Raw genomic sequence first — 18,325 nt, 5'->3', positions numbered from 1 at the left:
TGGCCTGGTGCTGTGGTGGTCATCCAGTCTAGCAATGACAGTTGCTCCTGGCACCTTCTTCTCATGAAGGGCTTTATTAATTTTAGGGCACTCAGCTTCTGTGCCCCAGGAAGTCCTAGGATCCAAACAGAGCAACTGCAGCACAAGCCACTTCATCAGGAGAGCCCTGGCCACTTGCTCCTGAGTCCCCCACTCAGTCAGCCACTCACACACCCTCTTATACACAGACATGCATGCAAATTCTTCCATACACTCACTCACTCACACAAAAAATTCAACTGGCTCCACTGTCATCTTCCCCCTCCCATCAAGAAGTTTTATTGAAGCAAATATATAGAGGGAAGCAAAAGAATGACATGGAATTTGCTAGCAATGATGCAGTGAAGGGAGTGATTTTGTTTCATTATTGCAGTGTCGTTTATGCAGATGTATCTCTTGTGTCTCCTATTCCTGTATTCTTCAGAGATCTTTTTATTTCTTGACTAATTCCCCATTACTTCAGTCTCCTGTCATAGCTAATGATACTTTATATTAAATTTTATATTCTTTAAATTAAACATCTAAGTAGAAAGTGAGCCAATGATGGTTCAGATGGTTGGGGCCACAGTTGCAGAGACAAAGTATTAAGTGGACTAGAGAGGATGGACTCCCTGGAAAAAGTAGATATTTATATATTAACAGTCACGATTTTGTGATTTTATAATTATGTAGCATTTTTATTTCAAAAAATGATCTGCATTGATCTTTTTAGAGCAGTGTCGTAGACTTAAATGTCTTAAAGGGTTTTGTGGTTTCAAAGCATCACAGAAGAGAAAATCCATTAATATCATGCACTTTACATTGCTTTGATCATTTTCATTTAGCTCAATAAGTCAGAATTGAGTATGCGAACTCTCATATTTTCTAGTAAGTATGCATGACTTTCCCTGGCAGGCTGGATATTATTCTTATCATGCCCTTCTGTGAACTTACAGTGCAATTTATGCCATGTACATTTTTGCCCCATCAGATCTTTTTAAGAACATTCAAAAAGACCAACTGGAACAGACTTTACTTTGACATGTTAACATTCTTAATCTTTTAGTATCCATAAAAAGGCAGAATTAATTTAAAACATCAAACGTATCACAAGTCAGTACTTTCAGAGAAATTTGATGTGTGTTCACTTCTTGAATGTTTACAACTACCTTTTATCTCAAATAAATTTTTTTTAAAGTTTGGCAGATCGTCACAAGGCAATGGGTTATCTGGGTTGACTCTACCCATTAATATCAATAGCAGATAGAGAGTTTTTTGTCTCCATGACATACCAAGACCGGCCAAAGAGCATCTAAAGCCAAGGGTGGGAAACTGACCAATATTGTTAAGAAAATTATCTCCATGTGATTCTTAGCACAACCACTATCTTGTGGGTTATATGATTATAATTTTGTAATTACTATTTATTATATTTTATTACATTAATATAGTGCAATACAGTGAATTATAAAAATATATTTTAGGTCAGGCATGGTAACACATGCCTATAATTCCAGTACTTTGGAAGGTCGAGACAAGAATATTGCTTGAACCCAGAAGTTAAAAACCAGTCTAGGCAACATATAGCTAGCAAAATCTTGCTTTTGAAAAAAAAAAATCAAACAATAAGCTGGGCATGGTGGCACATGCCTGTAGTCCCAGTTACTCCGTAGGCTGAAGCAGAAGGATCACTTAAACCCAGGAGGTTGGGAGGTCGGGACTGCAGTGAGCCATGACTGTGGCACTGCACTTCAGTCAGGGAGACAGAGTGAGACTCCACTTCTAAATAAATACTAAGTAAATAAGTAATTGAATATATTTCACTTTAAGAAATACTGCATTATTATTGCTTTTCTTACGTCCCTGGATAAATGAAGATATTATTAGGGACCAGCACCCCTGATTTGTGGACTAAAGGTTACTTAGAGGTTCATTGGCAAAGGGTGGAAGAGATGTGTATACAAGGGCAAGGCAGGTTCTTCATCCCAGAGTCATTCTGGGTACACAGGGCTGGCCACTTTACTCAATGACATTAGGAATGGGCTCGGTGGCTCAGCCTGTAATCCCGCGCCTTGGGAGGCTGAGGTGAGGGGATTACCTGAGCCCGTGGGTTCCAGACCCGTTTGGGCAACTTGGTGAGACCTCATCTCTACAATAAATCAAAAAAAAAATTAGCCGGGTGTGGTAGCGCGCACTGTAGTTCCAGCTACCCGGAAGGCTGAGGCGGAAGGATCGCCAGAGCCCAGCAGGTTGAGGCTGCGGTGGCCAGGAGCGGCCACTGTACTCCAGTCTGGGCGACAGAGTGAGACTCCAACTCGAAAGAAAGAAAGGAAGGAAGGAAGGAAGGAAGGAAGGAAGGAAGGAAGGAAGGAAGGAAGGAAGGAAGGAAGAAAGAAAGGAAGAAAGAAAGAAAGAAAAACTGCTGCTCTGGTAGGGTTTCCATAATTCCTACAGCCCCTCTGCTGCCCTTGGGCTACTAACAGCAGGAACTTGATATTTAAGCTTCTAAAAGCATCTGATCATTAGCAGTTGCTGAGAAGAAGCCACTGATACAGTTGATAGGGAGAATTAAGGCCTGACTTATCTCCTATCATTTAAGAATATATGAACAGGGGAAGAAAAACATAAAAAGAACAAAATTACATGTGGCCAAATAACCTGAACTACTCAGGTGGTAGAAAAAACACTTTTGAAAATAACTATTTGAATGAGACAGAAATTATAGACAGTACTAGCTAATCTTGAACCATTCATAAAATTCAAAATACATGTTTTCTGTGGAACAAAAGGTTAAATATAAAGTTATATGTCAATAGTTTATTATAAAAATGAAGACAGTACAGAGGCAGAAATATAATTTTAGGAAAGTTCAGGAAATGTGAAACAAATGCAAAGCAAAATTTTGAAGATGGTTGTTGGGGGGAGATAATTCTTACAGAACAGAACAGACTCTCTCCTAATTCTAACTGAAATTACCAAGAACTAGTAACATGGGATTGGGGCCATAGAATGTGAGTACAAGAATCCAGAGAAAGCTCCTTGCTATTGTAAGAATCCCTGAATAAAGTTTTTCATAGACTCAGTGTTTACTAGATCCTATTCTGAAAGGAAAGTTAGGATTTACCAGAAACTTGCCTCCTGAAAAGGTAACTTGTCCTCAAGGTGAGCAAGTAGCATTGTTCTCCTACCTGGGGAAGACCTTGGAGTTAGTGAAGCAATGGTTTTGGGGTTATAAACCTTGAGATGTGGAGGAGAATCCCCCTCCAGTCCTTTTGTCTATACAGAAGTATGCACAATAATTTGCCTGCTTATAGGGTTGTTAGCCACCACGTTTTCAACCAAAATCAAATAGGCATTGTCTCCTATCTTCTGGCATTTAGGCTATGAAAGAAAATCCTTAATATTTTTCTAATTGCTTTTCTTTCTTTTAGAAGTAAACATTTTTATTTTCTGGCTTTTGTGATATTAGTTATTTGTCCTTAAAATTAAAAGCATTCTCCCGGATATATCCAGGTGTAAAGACTTTGTCATTTGTTTTTTTCTGTACAAAAAGCATAGGTATCTTTGATAGGAAGACTGAGATCTTCCTATGTCTCAGAGTAACTCTTTTCTTTCTAATACTTGAACTTTCTCCATTGGTTAAGTTCTGGCCTCTTAAAGTTTTATTATATACTGAGGATGACAAAAAAGTGTATACACATTTTAAGAGATGTTATCTAGGTATTACTTTTAGTTCACTATAATCAGAAATGTCTGGATGTTGATGGTAACCAATTTGAGCACCTCTTGTAACTGCAGAAGTCAAACATGCCTTGCATTCATCTACAATTATAATACATTTTTTTTCCTTTCTTAATATGTGTATACATTTTTGGCACCCTCCGTATTTACTGAGCCTCCAAATTTAAAAATTTTAATTGTGGTAAATACACATAACAAAAACTACCCTGTAGTGGTTCTTTTTCTATGCCTTTTTTTTTATCTTAGCTGCCTGCTTGTTTTTAACTTTTTTATTTCAACAGCTTTAGGGTGTACAAATAGTTTTTGTCTGGACTTTAAATGTACCTACCACCCACACCTGCACACATTGTACCTAATAGGTGATTTTTCTGCTCCTTTACTCCTTTTCTCCCTGCTTCTGAGTCTTCAGTGTTCACTATATCATTCTTTATGTCCTTGCAAATCCTTAGTTTACCTCCCACTTATAAGTGATAGCAAGTGTTGTTTGATTTTGTTTCTGAGTTCTTTCACTTAGAATGATGTTTTCTAATTCTATTTAAGTTGTTGCAAAGAAGATTATTTCATTATTTTTGATAGCCAAGTGGTAGTATATATATACCACATTTTCATTATCCACTGATCATTTTAGCCATTCTTCAGTTCAGTAGTGTACCCCATTGCCAGGCACCATGCTGTTAAAGTAATGAAATCCTAACAGGCAAATGACAAATCACAATCAGAGAATAAGACATACAACCGGACTATAGTGGAAAGTGTTCATTGTATATAGAACTGAACATCATTTGAGAGTGAACTTGAATGTCTTTCTGGACCCTCCTGAGCTTGAGATTCTGTGACACTATAACAAGGTAAGGAAACTTAATAAGGAAGGATTTCCAGAATGGAGGTATAGGTTTTGGTGAGCATCTGCTTTTGACATGTAAGATAATGCTCTTCAGAGGACAAAAAGAAAACTCTTGTGACTTTCTTTTCTTAACTCCAGGGGATTCATTTCTTACTTGACTTAGGGATGAGCTGGAGATCCTTGTCCAGAATCTCTGGTCAGATTGCCAATGGTCACATCTTTGTAATCACACCCTGCCCTCTGTGAGAGCTATGCTCCAAATCAGAAACAAGGAGCAAGAATCACCCATTTCTAATTATGTAAAATACTAGAATGAACTTCAAATAAAAAAAACCATGCTCTCCAACATCTTCCTTTTTTTTTTTTTTTTTTTGAGTTGGAGTCTCACTCTGTTACCCAGACTGGAGTGCAGTGGCCACTCCCGGCCACCGCAGCCTCGACCTGCTGGGCTCCGGCGATCCTTCCGCCTCAGCCTTCCAAGTAGCTGGAACTACAGGCATGCCCTACCACGCCCAGCTGATTTTTTGATTTATTGTAGAGAAGAGGTTTCCCTGCCCAGGCGGGTCTCGAACCCGCGGGCTCAGGCAATCCACTCACCTCAGCCTCCCAAAGGCATGGGATTACAGGCTGATCCACCAAGCCCGGCATCCAGCATCTTCTTACCTCCTGTTCAAAACTGTCTTCATTGCCTTATCTTCCAAGAGCAATCCCTGCTTGCTCAGAACTCCTGAATAGGGCTCATCCAAGTCCTTCTTGCTCTCAGCTAGTGGTTCTTGGACCTGGATTTCATTTCTCCAACAACTCCTTCTGGAGCTTCTTCAGATCCCTCAGGTTTCTGACACCTATAGGTGCCCTTTGGCATGCTAAGTTTTCTTGGGAAAGAATTATAGGAGCAGATCTGCCATCACAGATGTGCACCTTTACCACAGAGCCATTGTTACCAACTATTTACAAAATGCTATAGTCAGCCCCTGTCACATGGGGAGTTTGCTTGCTGCTACCAGTCCTAATAGATGTGAGAGTCCTTGGCCCATGCTATCTCATTAGAGGAAAATAGGCAAAATCCATCCCATCAAAGCTATGACAGCCTCACAAACGTTCATCTCACTGACCTCACACCCACAAGCTTATTAAGAATGGGTTGGCCTGACAACCTCCTTCAGAAACACTGAATGCAAGAAACTCAAGAATGCGTTTTAATGTCAGCCTCATTGAAAAGGATTAGAAATGGCAGAGAGAATTTGCTAGCACGTCTTGCATCTCTCCACACAAAGCTCATTTCACCTACAAGTGAAACAGTCTTTTTCTCCCTAATTTATATGAAGCAGAGGAGGTAGCTCAGTGGACTCCTCAATGAAACTTTCACAGGAAAATTAAGAAATAAACAAAAGCTGAGTGAGTCCCTTTCAATGGTGCCAGAAGCAAACTTTCTGCCTGGGTCTCAAAAACGATTATCCCTGGATTCAAAACCTGGTAGATATTGACCATGTGCCAATCTGAGAGTTGTGAGGCTCAGAGAAATGCTTTTTACTTGTGAAAAAGAAAATACACAAGTATATCTTCTTTGCATTTTTCTGAAAGTTATAGAAACAAAAGAAAGAAGTTAGAACTGAACCAAGATGAGGTAAGTAGTCTCAGAGCATAGGAATGTATTTTCTGCTCAATATGTTAGAGTTTGAAAATCTCTATTAAATTGACTCTTTGTGTCAGCTCAGTGCTTCTCAGCCATCTCAGACTCAAGACTTTGTTTCTTATCATAAATATTTGGTAACATATTTGCCATTGGAAATGAAATTCAAGGGAGGATCCAAGAGGGCCACTGTTGAGCAGCAGACTGGCGCCTCTCTCACCAAGTGAGACAAAGAGTAGGGACCTAGCCACCACCAGACAAGGACACCCTGAACAGTTTTGGACAGGTGAAGCACCCTGCACCCAGCAAAGGTCTCTTTGAGCACATAGAGATCAGAAAGCAATGGTAGATACCCAGGTGCCCCATTCCCTGCTGTATGCCAGGCTCACACGGGAACTGAAGCCTTACCTGGCGAATAAGAGGGGGTAAATGATCTTAAGACACTTTGGGTTAGTTTCCCCCCTCTCAACCACATGAATTGTTGGTCCCACATGACAAGAGTCCCATCAGGGCACAGCAACAGGAGACCAGAGCACAAGTGTAAAGGGGAAGAAACTTGTACTTAGCTGCTGAGAATGTGCCTTTTGCCAGTGACGCTTGGTAACTGGCTAGGAAAATTCAAATGATGATAGAACTGGGCTGGTGTCTGTGGGCCAGCAGCTGGAGGCCAACCCAGATCAAGAAGAATTACCTCCTAGCCCTACGTGTCCATAGGGCAACGCTCTTTGTTCAAGAGCTGAGCATGGACTTGAAAATAGAGGGAGCAGCAAAAAAGACACCCAAAGGCTTTCCTGATGGGAAGGCTCCTGGGCTGCAAACCACAGAGAGCAGATGGGGCCTGTCTCCCCACCCACTATCTGTAGAGTATTTGCAACAAGCACTAAAAACCAACCTGACCAGTTTAACAGCAGGAGAGAAAACCTACAGCAAAAAGGCCTATCACAAGGTGAAGCAGGGAGCAGAAGTGAATGCCCCCTCTCTCTCTTAATGAACAACCTACATTAAATGACAGAAAGGGTCCCAGAATGGAAGGTGATTGACTAGTGTCAGAGCAACAAAACCAAAGAGGAATTATAGAAAGGGAAGAGACATGTCACAAATGAGGAAAAAAAATCAATGAAAAAATATAGGCCATCCTCAGAGCACTGAAGAGATAGCAACCAAAAAAGCAGCTATCAGAGCACAAACAATGGAAAACCCCAAGAACGACCTGCCCCAGATGACAGTTACAGAAATCAGAGATTAGATGGCTAAAATGAATAGAGAGAACCGAGAGAAATTAGAAGCAAAACTCACCAAAGTTGCAAAGAAAGTAAAAGCAAAATTGGCCAATTTCAGAAAGGACCATTCTAAAGTAACAAAAATGAAGAACTTCATTCTGGAAACTAAAAACCCAATAACAAGGATAAGGAACAGGATCAATCAGGCAGAGGAAAAAAGACCTCAGAGCTTGAAGATCAATATCTGAAATTAACCCAATCTGTCAAAAACAGGAAAAAAGCTCAAAAAGAAGAGCAAAACCTCCAAGAAATGTGTTACTATGTTAAGAAGCCAAATCTATGCCTGACTGGTATTTCTGAAACAGAAAGGGAAACTGAGAACACCATGGAACAAGCATTCCCTGAGGTCATACAAGAAAACTTACTACACTTCACTAGAGAGGTGACCATTCAAACACAAGCGATTCAGAGAATCCTCACCCCACAAAGCATCAAACAAGAAGTTTACCCTAAGACATTTAGTAATCCACCTTCACAAAGTAAGCATGAAAGAAAAAATCCTAAAGGCAGCAAGAGAGAAAAATCAGACCACTTACCAGGGAAGATCCATCAGAATTGCTCCAGACATATCTGCAGAAACACTACAAGCCAGACTGAAGTCCAACTTTTAACATTCTTAAGATAAGCAATTCCAGCCAAAAATTTCCTATCCCATCAAGTTACTCTGCATCAGTGATGGAGAAGTAAAACACTTCCCGAGCATACAATACCTAAAAGAATATGCCACCTCCAGACCAAACCTTCAGGAGATGCTTGAGAAAGGGTCCGACAGAAAAAAAAAGAATGGTCATATCCATCACAAAAGTACAGGAAGCACAGAATTAACAGAGCATATAGAGAACTCACACAAATGAAAATACACACATATATAAATATCATAGAAAAAATATAGCAACTTTCTAAGAGCCCTATGACATGGATAAGCTCTCACATTTCAATAATTAATTTGAATATGAATTGACTGAATGTCCACTGAAGAGACACAGAGTGGCAAACTGAATAAAGAAGCATGATCCAATAGTCCACTGCCTGCAGGAAACTCATCTCACTGCAAATGATACCCATAGGTTCAAAGTTAAAGAATAGAAAATGATCCTTCAGGCAAATGGAAAACAGAAGAGAGCAGGTGTTTTGATGTTGATATCACACAAAGCAGACTTCAAACCACCAAAAGTTAAAAAGAGTGTGAAAGGACACTACGCACTGATAAAAGGCTCAATCCCACAGCAAGAAATATCCAACTTAAACATATATGCACCCAACATAGAAGTACCAGGTTATAAAAAACAACTACTAAATAAACTAAGAGAGTATTGGTACTCAAACAATCTTAGTTGGAGACCTAAATACCCCCATTAAGAGCCTCAAACAGATCAGGAAGGCAAAAAATGAACAAGGAGAGTTGGAACTTTAACTCAGTGCTTGATCAAATAGATTTAATAGAAATCTACAGAACACTCCACCCAACATCTGTAGAGTATATATTTTGTTCATCAGCACACGAAATGTACTCCAAGATCAATCACATTCTTGGACATAAATCAGGCATGAACAAATTTCAAAAGATCAAAATAACACCATGAAAAGATAAATAAGATTGACAGATCACAGTGGAATAGAAAGAAATATCACCACCAACAAGATCCCTTCAAAACACAAAAAGACATGGACATTAAATAACATGCTACTGAACAACTTCTGAGTCAACACAGCAATCAAGACAGAAATAAAAAGATTCCTGGAAACAGATGAAAACAAAGATATCACTTATCAGAATCTCTGGGATGCCATAAAAGCAGTGTTAAGAGAAAAATTTATAACATTGCACACACACATCAAGAAAATAGAAAGATCACAAGTAAACACCTTAATGTTACATCTAATGGAGCTGAAAAGGCAAGATCATCTAAATCCTAGTTTCAGTAGAAAAAGACATCACTAATATAAAGTCACAATTGTAGAATATAGAATACAAAAATATCATAGAAAGGATCAACAAGACAAAAACTAGTTCTTTGAAAAGATAAATAAGATTGACAGATCCCTGGCCAGATTGACTGAAAAAAGGAAGTCCAATAAACACAATTTGAAATGAAAAAGGCAAAGTCATAACTGACCCTAAAGAAATTCAAAAGATTATCAGAGATTATTACGAACACCTGTATGCAAATAAACTAGAAAATCTGAAGGAAATGGAGGACTTTTGATATCATACAACCTCCAAAAGTTGAAACAAGAAGGAATTGAAACTCTAAACTGACCAATAAAAATCCAGGAAATTAGCCGGGCTCAGTAGCTCAGCCTGTAATTCCACGCTTTGGGAGGCTGAGGTGGGTAGATTGCCTGAGCCCGAGGGTTCGAGACCCACCCGGGCAACTTGGTGAGACCTCATCTCTACAATAAATAATAAAAAAAAAATTAGCTAGGCATGGTAGTTCGTGCCTGTAGTTCCAGCTACTTGGAAGACTGAGGCGAAAGGATCACCAGAGCCCAGCAGGTCGAGGCTGCGGTGGCCAGGAGCAGAGTGAGACTCCAACTCAAAAAAAAAAATCCAGGAAATTGACACAGTCATAAAGAAACCTCTCCACCAAAATAAGCCCTGGACCAGATGGCTTGCCAGCTAAGTTCTACAAAGCATACAAGGAGGAACTGATGTTAATCTTTTTCAAAGGATTTCAGGCAATTGAGAATATGGAATTCACCCAAACTCATATTATGAAGTTAACATCATACTGATATCCAAACCTGGCAAAGACCCTAAAAGAAAAGAAAATTGCAGACCAATCTTCTTGATGAACATACACCCAAAAACTTTCAACAAGTTTCTAGCAAATCAGATCCAACACCACACCTCAAGGATCATCCATCATAACCAGGTGGGCTTCATTCCCAGGATTCAGGGCTGGTCCAACATCTGCAAGACCATAGACATAGTTCAGCACATTATCAGATGCAAAACCAAGAACCATATGATTGTATTATTAGATGCAGAAAAAGCATTTGAAAGTTCCAGCATCCCTTCTTGATAAAAACTTGAGCACCTAGGCATAGAAGGAACATTTCTCAAGACAATAAAAGTCATCTACAATAAACCCACAGTCAACACTTTGTTCAATGGGCAGAAGTTGGAAACTTTCCCCCTAAGAATGGGAACAACACAAGGATGTCTACCCTCACCCCTCCTATTCAACATAGTGTTGGAAGCTCAATCCAGAGCAATCAGGCAAGAGGACTTCGTGGGTATCCAAATAGTAAAAATGGAAGTTAAGCTATCCTTCTTTGTGGACAATAAAATTCTATACCTTGAAAACCCTACAGAGTCTGTCAAAAGCCTCCTTGCACTTATAAACAACTTTAATAAAGTCTCGGCATACAAAATCAAAATGCAACAGATACATGCATTCCTATACACCAGCAATAAGCAGAGAGAGAACCAAATAAAAAGTACAATACCATTCACAATAGTCACAAAAAATTAAATACTTTGGCATCCACCTAACCAGAGAAGTGAAAGACCTTTACAAAGAGAACTACAAGATGCTACTCAAAGAAATCAAGGATGACACAAACAAATGGAAAACATCCCGTGCTCATGAATTGGAAGAATCAATATTGTCAAGATGCCCATCCTATCAAAGGCAATCTACAGATTCATTACAATACCCATTAAATTATCAACATAATTTTTTATAGACCTGGAAATGACAATACAGAAATTCATATGGAAAACAAAGAAGAGCAGGAATAGTCAAAACAATCCTCAACAAAAGGAGCAAAGTGGGAGGTATCACACTTCCAGACTTTAAACTTTATTACAAGGCTACAGTAACCAGGATGTCTTGGTATATATAGGAATAGACACATAGACCAGTGGAACAGGATAGAGATTCTGGAAGTAAAAATATGGTCTCTCAACCAGCTCATCTTCAACAAAACCACCAATAACAATCACAGGAAAGAGGAGATCATAAGTAGCAAATGATGCTGGGAAAACTGACTAACCACATGCAGAAGAGTGCAATTGAACTTATCACCATATGCAAAAATTAACTCAAAATGAATCAAATACCTAAACATAAAACCTCAAACTATAAGAAGCCTATGAGAAAATAAAGGAAGCACCCTTATGCACACTGTACTAGGAGACAAATTCTTAACCAAGTCTCCAAAGGTGAATGCCATAAAGCTAAGATAGACAAGTGGAACCTCATCAAACTGAAAATCTTTTGCATAGCATTCGAGAGTAAAGAGACAACCCACAGAATGGGAAAAAATATTTATTTACACATTATGCATCTGACAAAAGTCTAACATCCAAAATCTACAAAGAATTAAAATAAACTGAAAGGAAAACAACCCCATTAAAAAGTGGACAAAAGACATGAACAGACACTTCTCAAAGGATGACATACAAGCAGCCAACAGGCACATGAAAAAATGCTCAGCCTCACTAATCATCATAGAAGTACATATAAAACTACAAGGAGATACCCCCAACTCTGATAAGGATGGCTATCAACAATAAATCAAAAAAACAACAGATGTTGGTATGGATACAGAGAAAAAGGAACACTTCTGTACTCTTGGTGGTAGTGCAAACTAGTTCAACCTCTATGGAAAACAGTATGGCAATTCCTAAAAGAACTAGAATTTGACCTCCCATATTACCCAGTAATTCCTCTCCTGGAAATATACCCAAAGGAACATAAATCACTCTACAAAAAAACACACCTGCACACGCATGCTTATTGCCACACTATTCAAAATCACAAAAACATAGAACAACCCTGCTGCCCATCAAAAGTGGAATGGATAAAGAAAATGTGGTACATATACATGATAGAGTATTACACAGCCATAATGAAGGACAAATTCATGGACTTCAGAGCAAATAAGATGAAGCTGGAGATCATCATATTAATTGGATTATCTCAGAAACAAAGAACTGAGTACTACATGTTCTCACTCATAAGTGGGCCCTGAACACTAGCCATATTAGCACAAGGGAGTGATTGGCAGTCACTGGGCACTGTCAGGGGAGGGAGGGAGGTGGGATGGGGGGAATATGACAACAAAAAGGGTACCTGGTCAACTCCCAGAGAGTGAAGGCCAGTTAGAAGCCCAAATTTCACCTGCATGCAGCCTGCTTATGTAGTTAACCCTCATTTGTAGCCCACATCTCTATAATAAGAAATAAAATAAAATTCATAAATAATTGCATCATTCTAAAATGAAACTAATATCCTTTCTACACTGGTAGTATAAATAATATACATTATTTATATACATAATGCTCTAATTGTAATATAAATGAGTAATGAAAGAACAAGTTATTTATAGTAAAATAATAACATATTTTACTGTGTGAATGCTTAGGCATAATCACCAAAGAGATAAAATGAGGCAGTCTGATGTTGACACCTATATCTAATAACCCCCTGAATGCAACAGCTACAGATACTGCCTATAGGTGTATAGTGGTGTATTTCAATGTCATAGATGGTGTAACTATTAACAATGTCATTTTCCAAAGGAATGAACAACACTTGGAAAAGTTCTAAGGAAACCAAAGTCAAATCTTTCTTTGATATCCATGATAGTGGCATTATCAGAAAATTAAAGCCATACAAAATAATCCCACTTGTTTATGAAAACTGAATAAAACACATTAATTCCTCTGATTCTTATGAGCATATGCTTCACTTCATGAATTTCTGGAAGAACACTCAAATACAGAGCCACACCTGATAATACTTTATTGTACAGACAGTTGTGTGCAAGGCAAGATGTCTAGTCCCTGGCACCTACCACCAAGTGCTAATACTGCTACTCTCTTATAACGTGATACCAAAAAATAGCCCTAGAGGTCACCATCACCCCCATATCTACATGAGAGTCATTTTTATAGTAAAGACAAAAAACAGGCCAACTAAAATGTATCTATTTGTTCTGTAAATACTGCTGAATATATTTTATATTATTAAATATTATATTTTGAATATTATTTCTTATAGGCCCACAGAATTAGACCCTTTATGATATATTAACATAACAATGTTATATTAACATTATAGCATATTAATATTATATTATGGGGAGAGCAAAAGAAAGAGACTGAATTGTCTTTTGGAGGGTAAGTCCCCTGTAGTACCCTTGGACTTTGTTCCTCCGGATCAAACAGTCAACCAAAGTTTTTAATCTGGAAGTTTTGAGAAGGTTCCATCACGGTCTGTAGAAGAAATGTCCCAAGTTGTGGCAAACAGGTGACTGGTTCTTCCACTGTGACAATGCACCTGCCCACAACCACGCTGAGTGTTCAGCAGTTTTTGAACAAAAACAGCGTGATCCCTATGCCCCACCCTCCCTACTCATCCAATCTTGCCCCGAGTGACTTTTTGTTTGTTTGCTTCTCTGGGTGAAAAAAGTCCTCAAAGGGAAACATTTTGCGGATGTGGAAGAGGTGAAATGAAAAACCTCAAAAGCACTAAAAGTCATCAAAATTGGTGAGTTCAAAACTGTTTTGAGCAGTGGAAAAGGCATTTTGATAGATGTATTGCATCAAATGGAGAGTACTTTGAAGATGATTGAAGTTCCAACATGCAAGAATAAATAAACAATTTTTTATAAGTAAACTCCGGCTTTTTATTCCCTTCATATGTTATATTAATATTATAGCATATTAATACAAAGAAAAGCAGAATTTTCTAACCTCAACATATCTAAAATTTGAAAGATAATGTAATACAATCTACAAGATAAAAGTATGATAGTAATAATATAAGACAAGAAACCTAATAAATATCTCGCAATTTTTTTTTATTTTCTTACACATTTTGTAGGTGTTTTAAATTTTATTACAGCTTTTATGGATCTTGATCATTGTCTTACAAATTTTGTAGCTCAAAGTGAGGAAAAAAACTACGGAAATCCATGGAGAAAGAAGACAAATAAGAAATAAAAGAATCATAACTTTTTAAAAAGGACAGATAAAAATTTAAAACACAAATAAAATTTGGAAGCAAGTAATGTTTAAACTTCGTTGCTACTTTTCTTCCTTAGGATTAATTTTTATGACTCAGTAATTTTAGTGATTTAGAAAATCACAGGGGTATTTCTTATTCAGCAGATACATTTGTGGATCCATAGAGTGACAGTAAATTAAGAAAAAGCTTTAAATTATAAAGATCTACTTTGATGAATAAAAAGTTCCCTTAATACATTCACTTCTATTTGTATCATTAATTACTTTAGACTTTCTGAAGCATTAAATATGAAACTGGGAAAGTTCAAGAGTATGAAACACTGAGAGCAATAGAAGTATGAACAGGAGAGAAAGAGCCAGAAATCAAAAACCCACAAGCCTGTGTATCAGCCTGGCCAGTCATAGAGGTTCTTGAAATAAAATTAGTTAACTTGCCTCATGTCAAAAGTTATGAATCAGATTTTACAAAACATTATTCAGAATGTGGTAAGAAAGTCCAAACAATTTAATAGTTTAAAGCATTGTGATTTTATTACTTTAAAGTATGTTTACTCATCCATCCTTCAAATACTCAGAAATCTTTTTTTTTTTTTTTTTGAGTTGGAGTCTCACTCTGTCGCCCCAACTGTAGTGCAGTGGCCGCTGTCGGCCACTGCAGCCTCAACCTGCTGAGCTCCGGCGATCCTTCCGCCTCAGCCTTCCAAGTAGCTGGAACTACAGGTGGCGCGACCACGCCCGGTTAATTTTTTGATTTATTGTAGAGAAGGGCTCTCGAAGTTGCCCAGGCAGGTCTTGAAAAATCTTCTTCACAAAGTCTAGTATCACAGAGTCTAAATTAATGGTTTTTCTATATACTTCTAAAAGTTCTTTTTTTTAAAGAATGCAGTTTTCATTTATTCAAAACATATCACTTCAAGGGCGTAAGGGAACTTTAAAGATTTCAGTAGAACTTTCTATCCCTCCCCTACAAAAAATTTAAATTAACTGTGGTCTAGGACATTTAAAATTTCTCTCAAAAAAGCAAACAAAAAAAAAAGTTTAATCACTTCCCTTGGGAACTCATTTAATGCCTAGAAGCACATAGGTCAGGAATATTCTCTAAATTACAATCTCATCATTATTTAGATATGTTCTGTGAGTTTTTAAATGATTTTTTGAGCAATAGCACAACTGATGATATTGAGGGAGTTGATCTCCAGGTCCATACAATTGACCTTTCAAAGGGCAAATCTAGAATAACTTTGTTATAGCAAAAGACCACGAGTTCTGTTTCTCTTGATTTTTAGATAACTGACTTCCCACCAGAGTTTGATAATCTAGAAACGTTCCTTAATATTTTCCCCCTTATCTGTTTTTTGTCAGGCTGTGAGATGAATGGAACATCTTATCTAATTGGCCAAGGAGAGTTTGTGTCTTTGTAGCTGGATGGTGGTCAGGATTAACCTACCAAAGGTGAAGTGGGGTGAAAAGAACTAGAGGGCTGTCTAGTCCACAGCCTAAGAAGAAATGAAACTGCATTTCAAATGAAAGAAATTAGAATGAGCTAATGAGGCTAGGTGGGGTGGCTCACACCTGTAATCCCGGCAACTTGGGATCCAAGGTGGGAGGATCACTTGAGACCAGCCTAGGCAACATAGTGAGACTACATCTCTACAAAAATAAAAAATGAGTCAAGCATGGTGGCACATGCCTATAATCCCAGCTACTCAGAAGGCTGAGGTGGGAGGACTGCTTGATCCCAGGAGTTGGAGGCTGCAGTAAACTATGATCATGCCACTGCACTCCAGTCTGGGTAACAAAATGAGACCCTACATCAAAAAAAAAGAAAAGAAAAGAATAGAAAAGAAAATAAAGAAAGAACAAAGTGAGCTAATAAAACTCTATAACCCTTTAGACACATGTTGCCTGCTAGATGGGCCAAGCACCAGACATTCTATATTGGGAAATAATGCTGTATTGCAACTTCAAGGGAATTTGACTTGGCTAGTCTTTGTGTGGGCATGATTCAGAGATCATAAGGCTCAAATAAGTACTGGGGTGAGTGATCTGACATGTTATTGTCCTTTTGTTAGGCTAGATCAAGCCATGTCTTTGATCGTGTAATGGAATAATATTCTTACCTCCCCTGTACCCATTTTCCCTCAATATAAAGGAGTAATAATGAATACTACAGTCTGTAGTTAACAGCACAAAACACAATTCCATAGGTCAATTATCTTTTGCTTAAACCAATGGGTACCCCCCAAAACAAACAGCAGCAAATCACAGCAGCTGATTGCTGTTACACTCAAGAAGATTTCATTATAAAATGCAACATTGCTGTCACAGACATTAGAGTGTGCCACAACACGCAAGTAATAGATCCTAAAGAACTGGTAGGGTAGGAAACAAACAAGGATGATCCCTATAAAAAATAGGTTTTTCAATTGAGCCCAGAACTCCTGGTGGGAGAGTAAGGAGTGGCGTAGCTTCCGCATCATCAATATAATGATGAAGATCTGCAGCACCAACAGAACCACCACAACGGCTATGACAATAGCCACTATCACATAGTTGATGACTTGCACGTACATGCGAGCAAGTTCTTTTTGGAACTTAAAACAGTGCTTCTCGTTGTACTCCTCATGAGTTCCATACTGGGAAGCAACTAGGGGCACCACAATGACAATCACCAGCAGCCACATGCTGGTACTCGCAGCCACAGCATGCAGTTTTCTGTAGAATTCCACTTTGTCCTTGCACTTAAAGAAGATAAGATACCTGGTAACCAGGATCACCACATAGAACAGGAACGTGAGATACATGTGGATGTGCAGCATGGCACTCACAAACTTACAGAAGGGCAGCCCAAACATCCAAGTCTCCTTGATGAGGTAGGTCAAGCGGAAAGGCACTGTCAACAGAAAAACACTGTGCACAACCACCAAGTTAACGACAGCCGTGGTGGTCACCGACCGGGTGTTCATTTTCGCCAGCAGGAACAGAATGGAGATAACGCCCACCAGCCCTCCAATAAGCACCACAAAGTAGAGCCTGGTTAAATGGGGTGTCAGTATGGGTTCGCAAGAGGAATTCCCAGAGTTATTGTGGCCAGTCATACTTGGAAGTCACCTGGAAGACACAAAGCACCAGCATAACTGACACATTTCTCTTTGTTCATATCTTCTTCACGGCACGGACAATGTGGTTTTGTGATTTATCTGTTTATATAACATAACTGTATGTGCTTAAGAATGAAGTCTATATCATATGCATGTTTGTATACCCTAGCCCTAAAATACAGTAAGCCATTAATTCTTAATCTTTAACAGGAATAAAAATTGAGTCTTGGGCAACCTCCTTGGGTACCCTCCCACTGTGGGAGCTTTTCTGTCCTCTCAATACATCCTGCTTTCTAAAAAAAAAAAAAAAAAAAAAATTGAATTCTAGTCTTTGAGAAGCTCCTAGAGACATGTATATATATATAAGTAGACAATTTGCATAAAATTTCAGGAGGATTGGTGACCATCTGGAGCTGATACTAGTACTACAGTAACCCCTAGAAAAAAGTTGTAAGATGAATGGAATGATAGCAGATGCATGAAGTACACACATTTTTTTTTCTTGTAGGCGTGATTCTAAAACTCTAATTCCTTCTAACTCATTAACAAATGACCCCCCCAAAATTCATAATTGATTCATTTGGGATACTTATTAATTTGACAAAAAATCAGTTAAGTCAAGACAGCAGCAAGCTATAGGAAGGTTTATCTGACTTTCTCATTATAGTTATATTATCATCCAGCAGTGGGGCCTTAGCTAAGTTCTTCCTGGGGGCCTCACTGAAAATG

At 38.4% G+C, this 18,325-nt stretch overlaps 1 protein-coding gene across 1 annotated transcript; it reads right to left on the bottom strand.

The window, feature by feature from the left end:
• Positions 1 to 16,551: 16,551 nt before the first annotated feature.
• GPR141 (G protein-coupled receptor 141) lies at positions 16,552 to 17,601 on the bottom strand. The gene has a single exon (XM_008071305.1). It carries the CDS (start codon positions 17,591 to 17,593, stop codon positions 16,676 to 16,678), a length of 918 nt encoding a protein of 305 aa, XP_008069496.1. The 5' UTR covers positions 17,594 to 17,601; the 3' UTR covers positions 16,552 to 16,675.
• Positions 17,602 to 18,325: the final 724 nt, after the last annotated feature.

This window comes from Carlito syrichta, unplaced genomic scaffold (genome assembly GCF_000164805.1).
Source record: "Carlito syrichta isolate Samal-C Ts95f unplaced genomic scaffold, Tarsius_syrichta-2.0.1 Scaffold314288, whole genome shotgun sequence".
NCBI lineage: Eukaryota > Metazoa > Chordata > Mammalia > Primates > Tarsiidae > Carlito > Carlito syrichta.
This window is presented reverse-complemented; position numbering and strand designations above follow the sequence as displayed.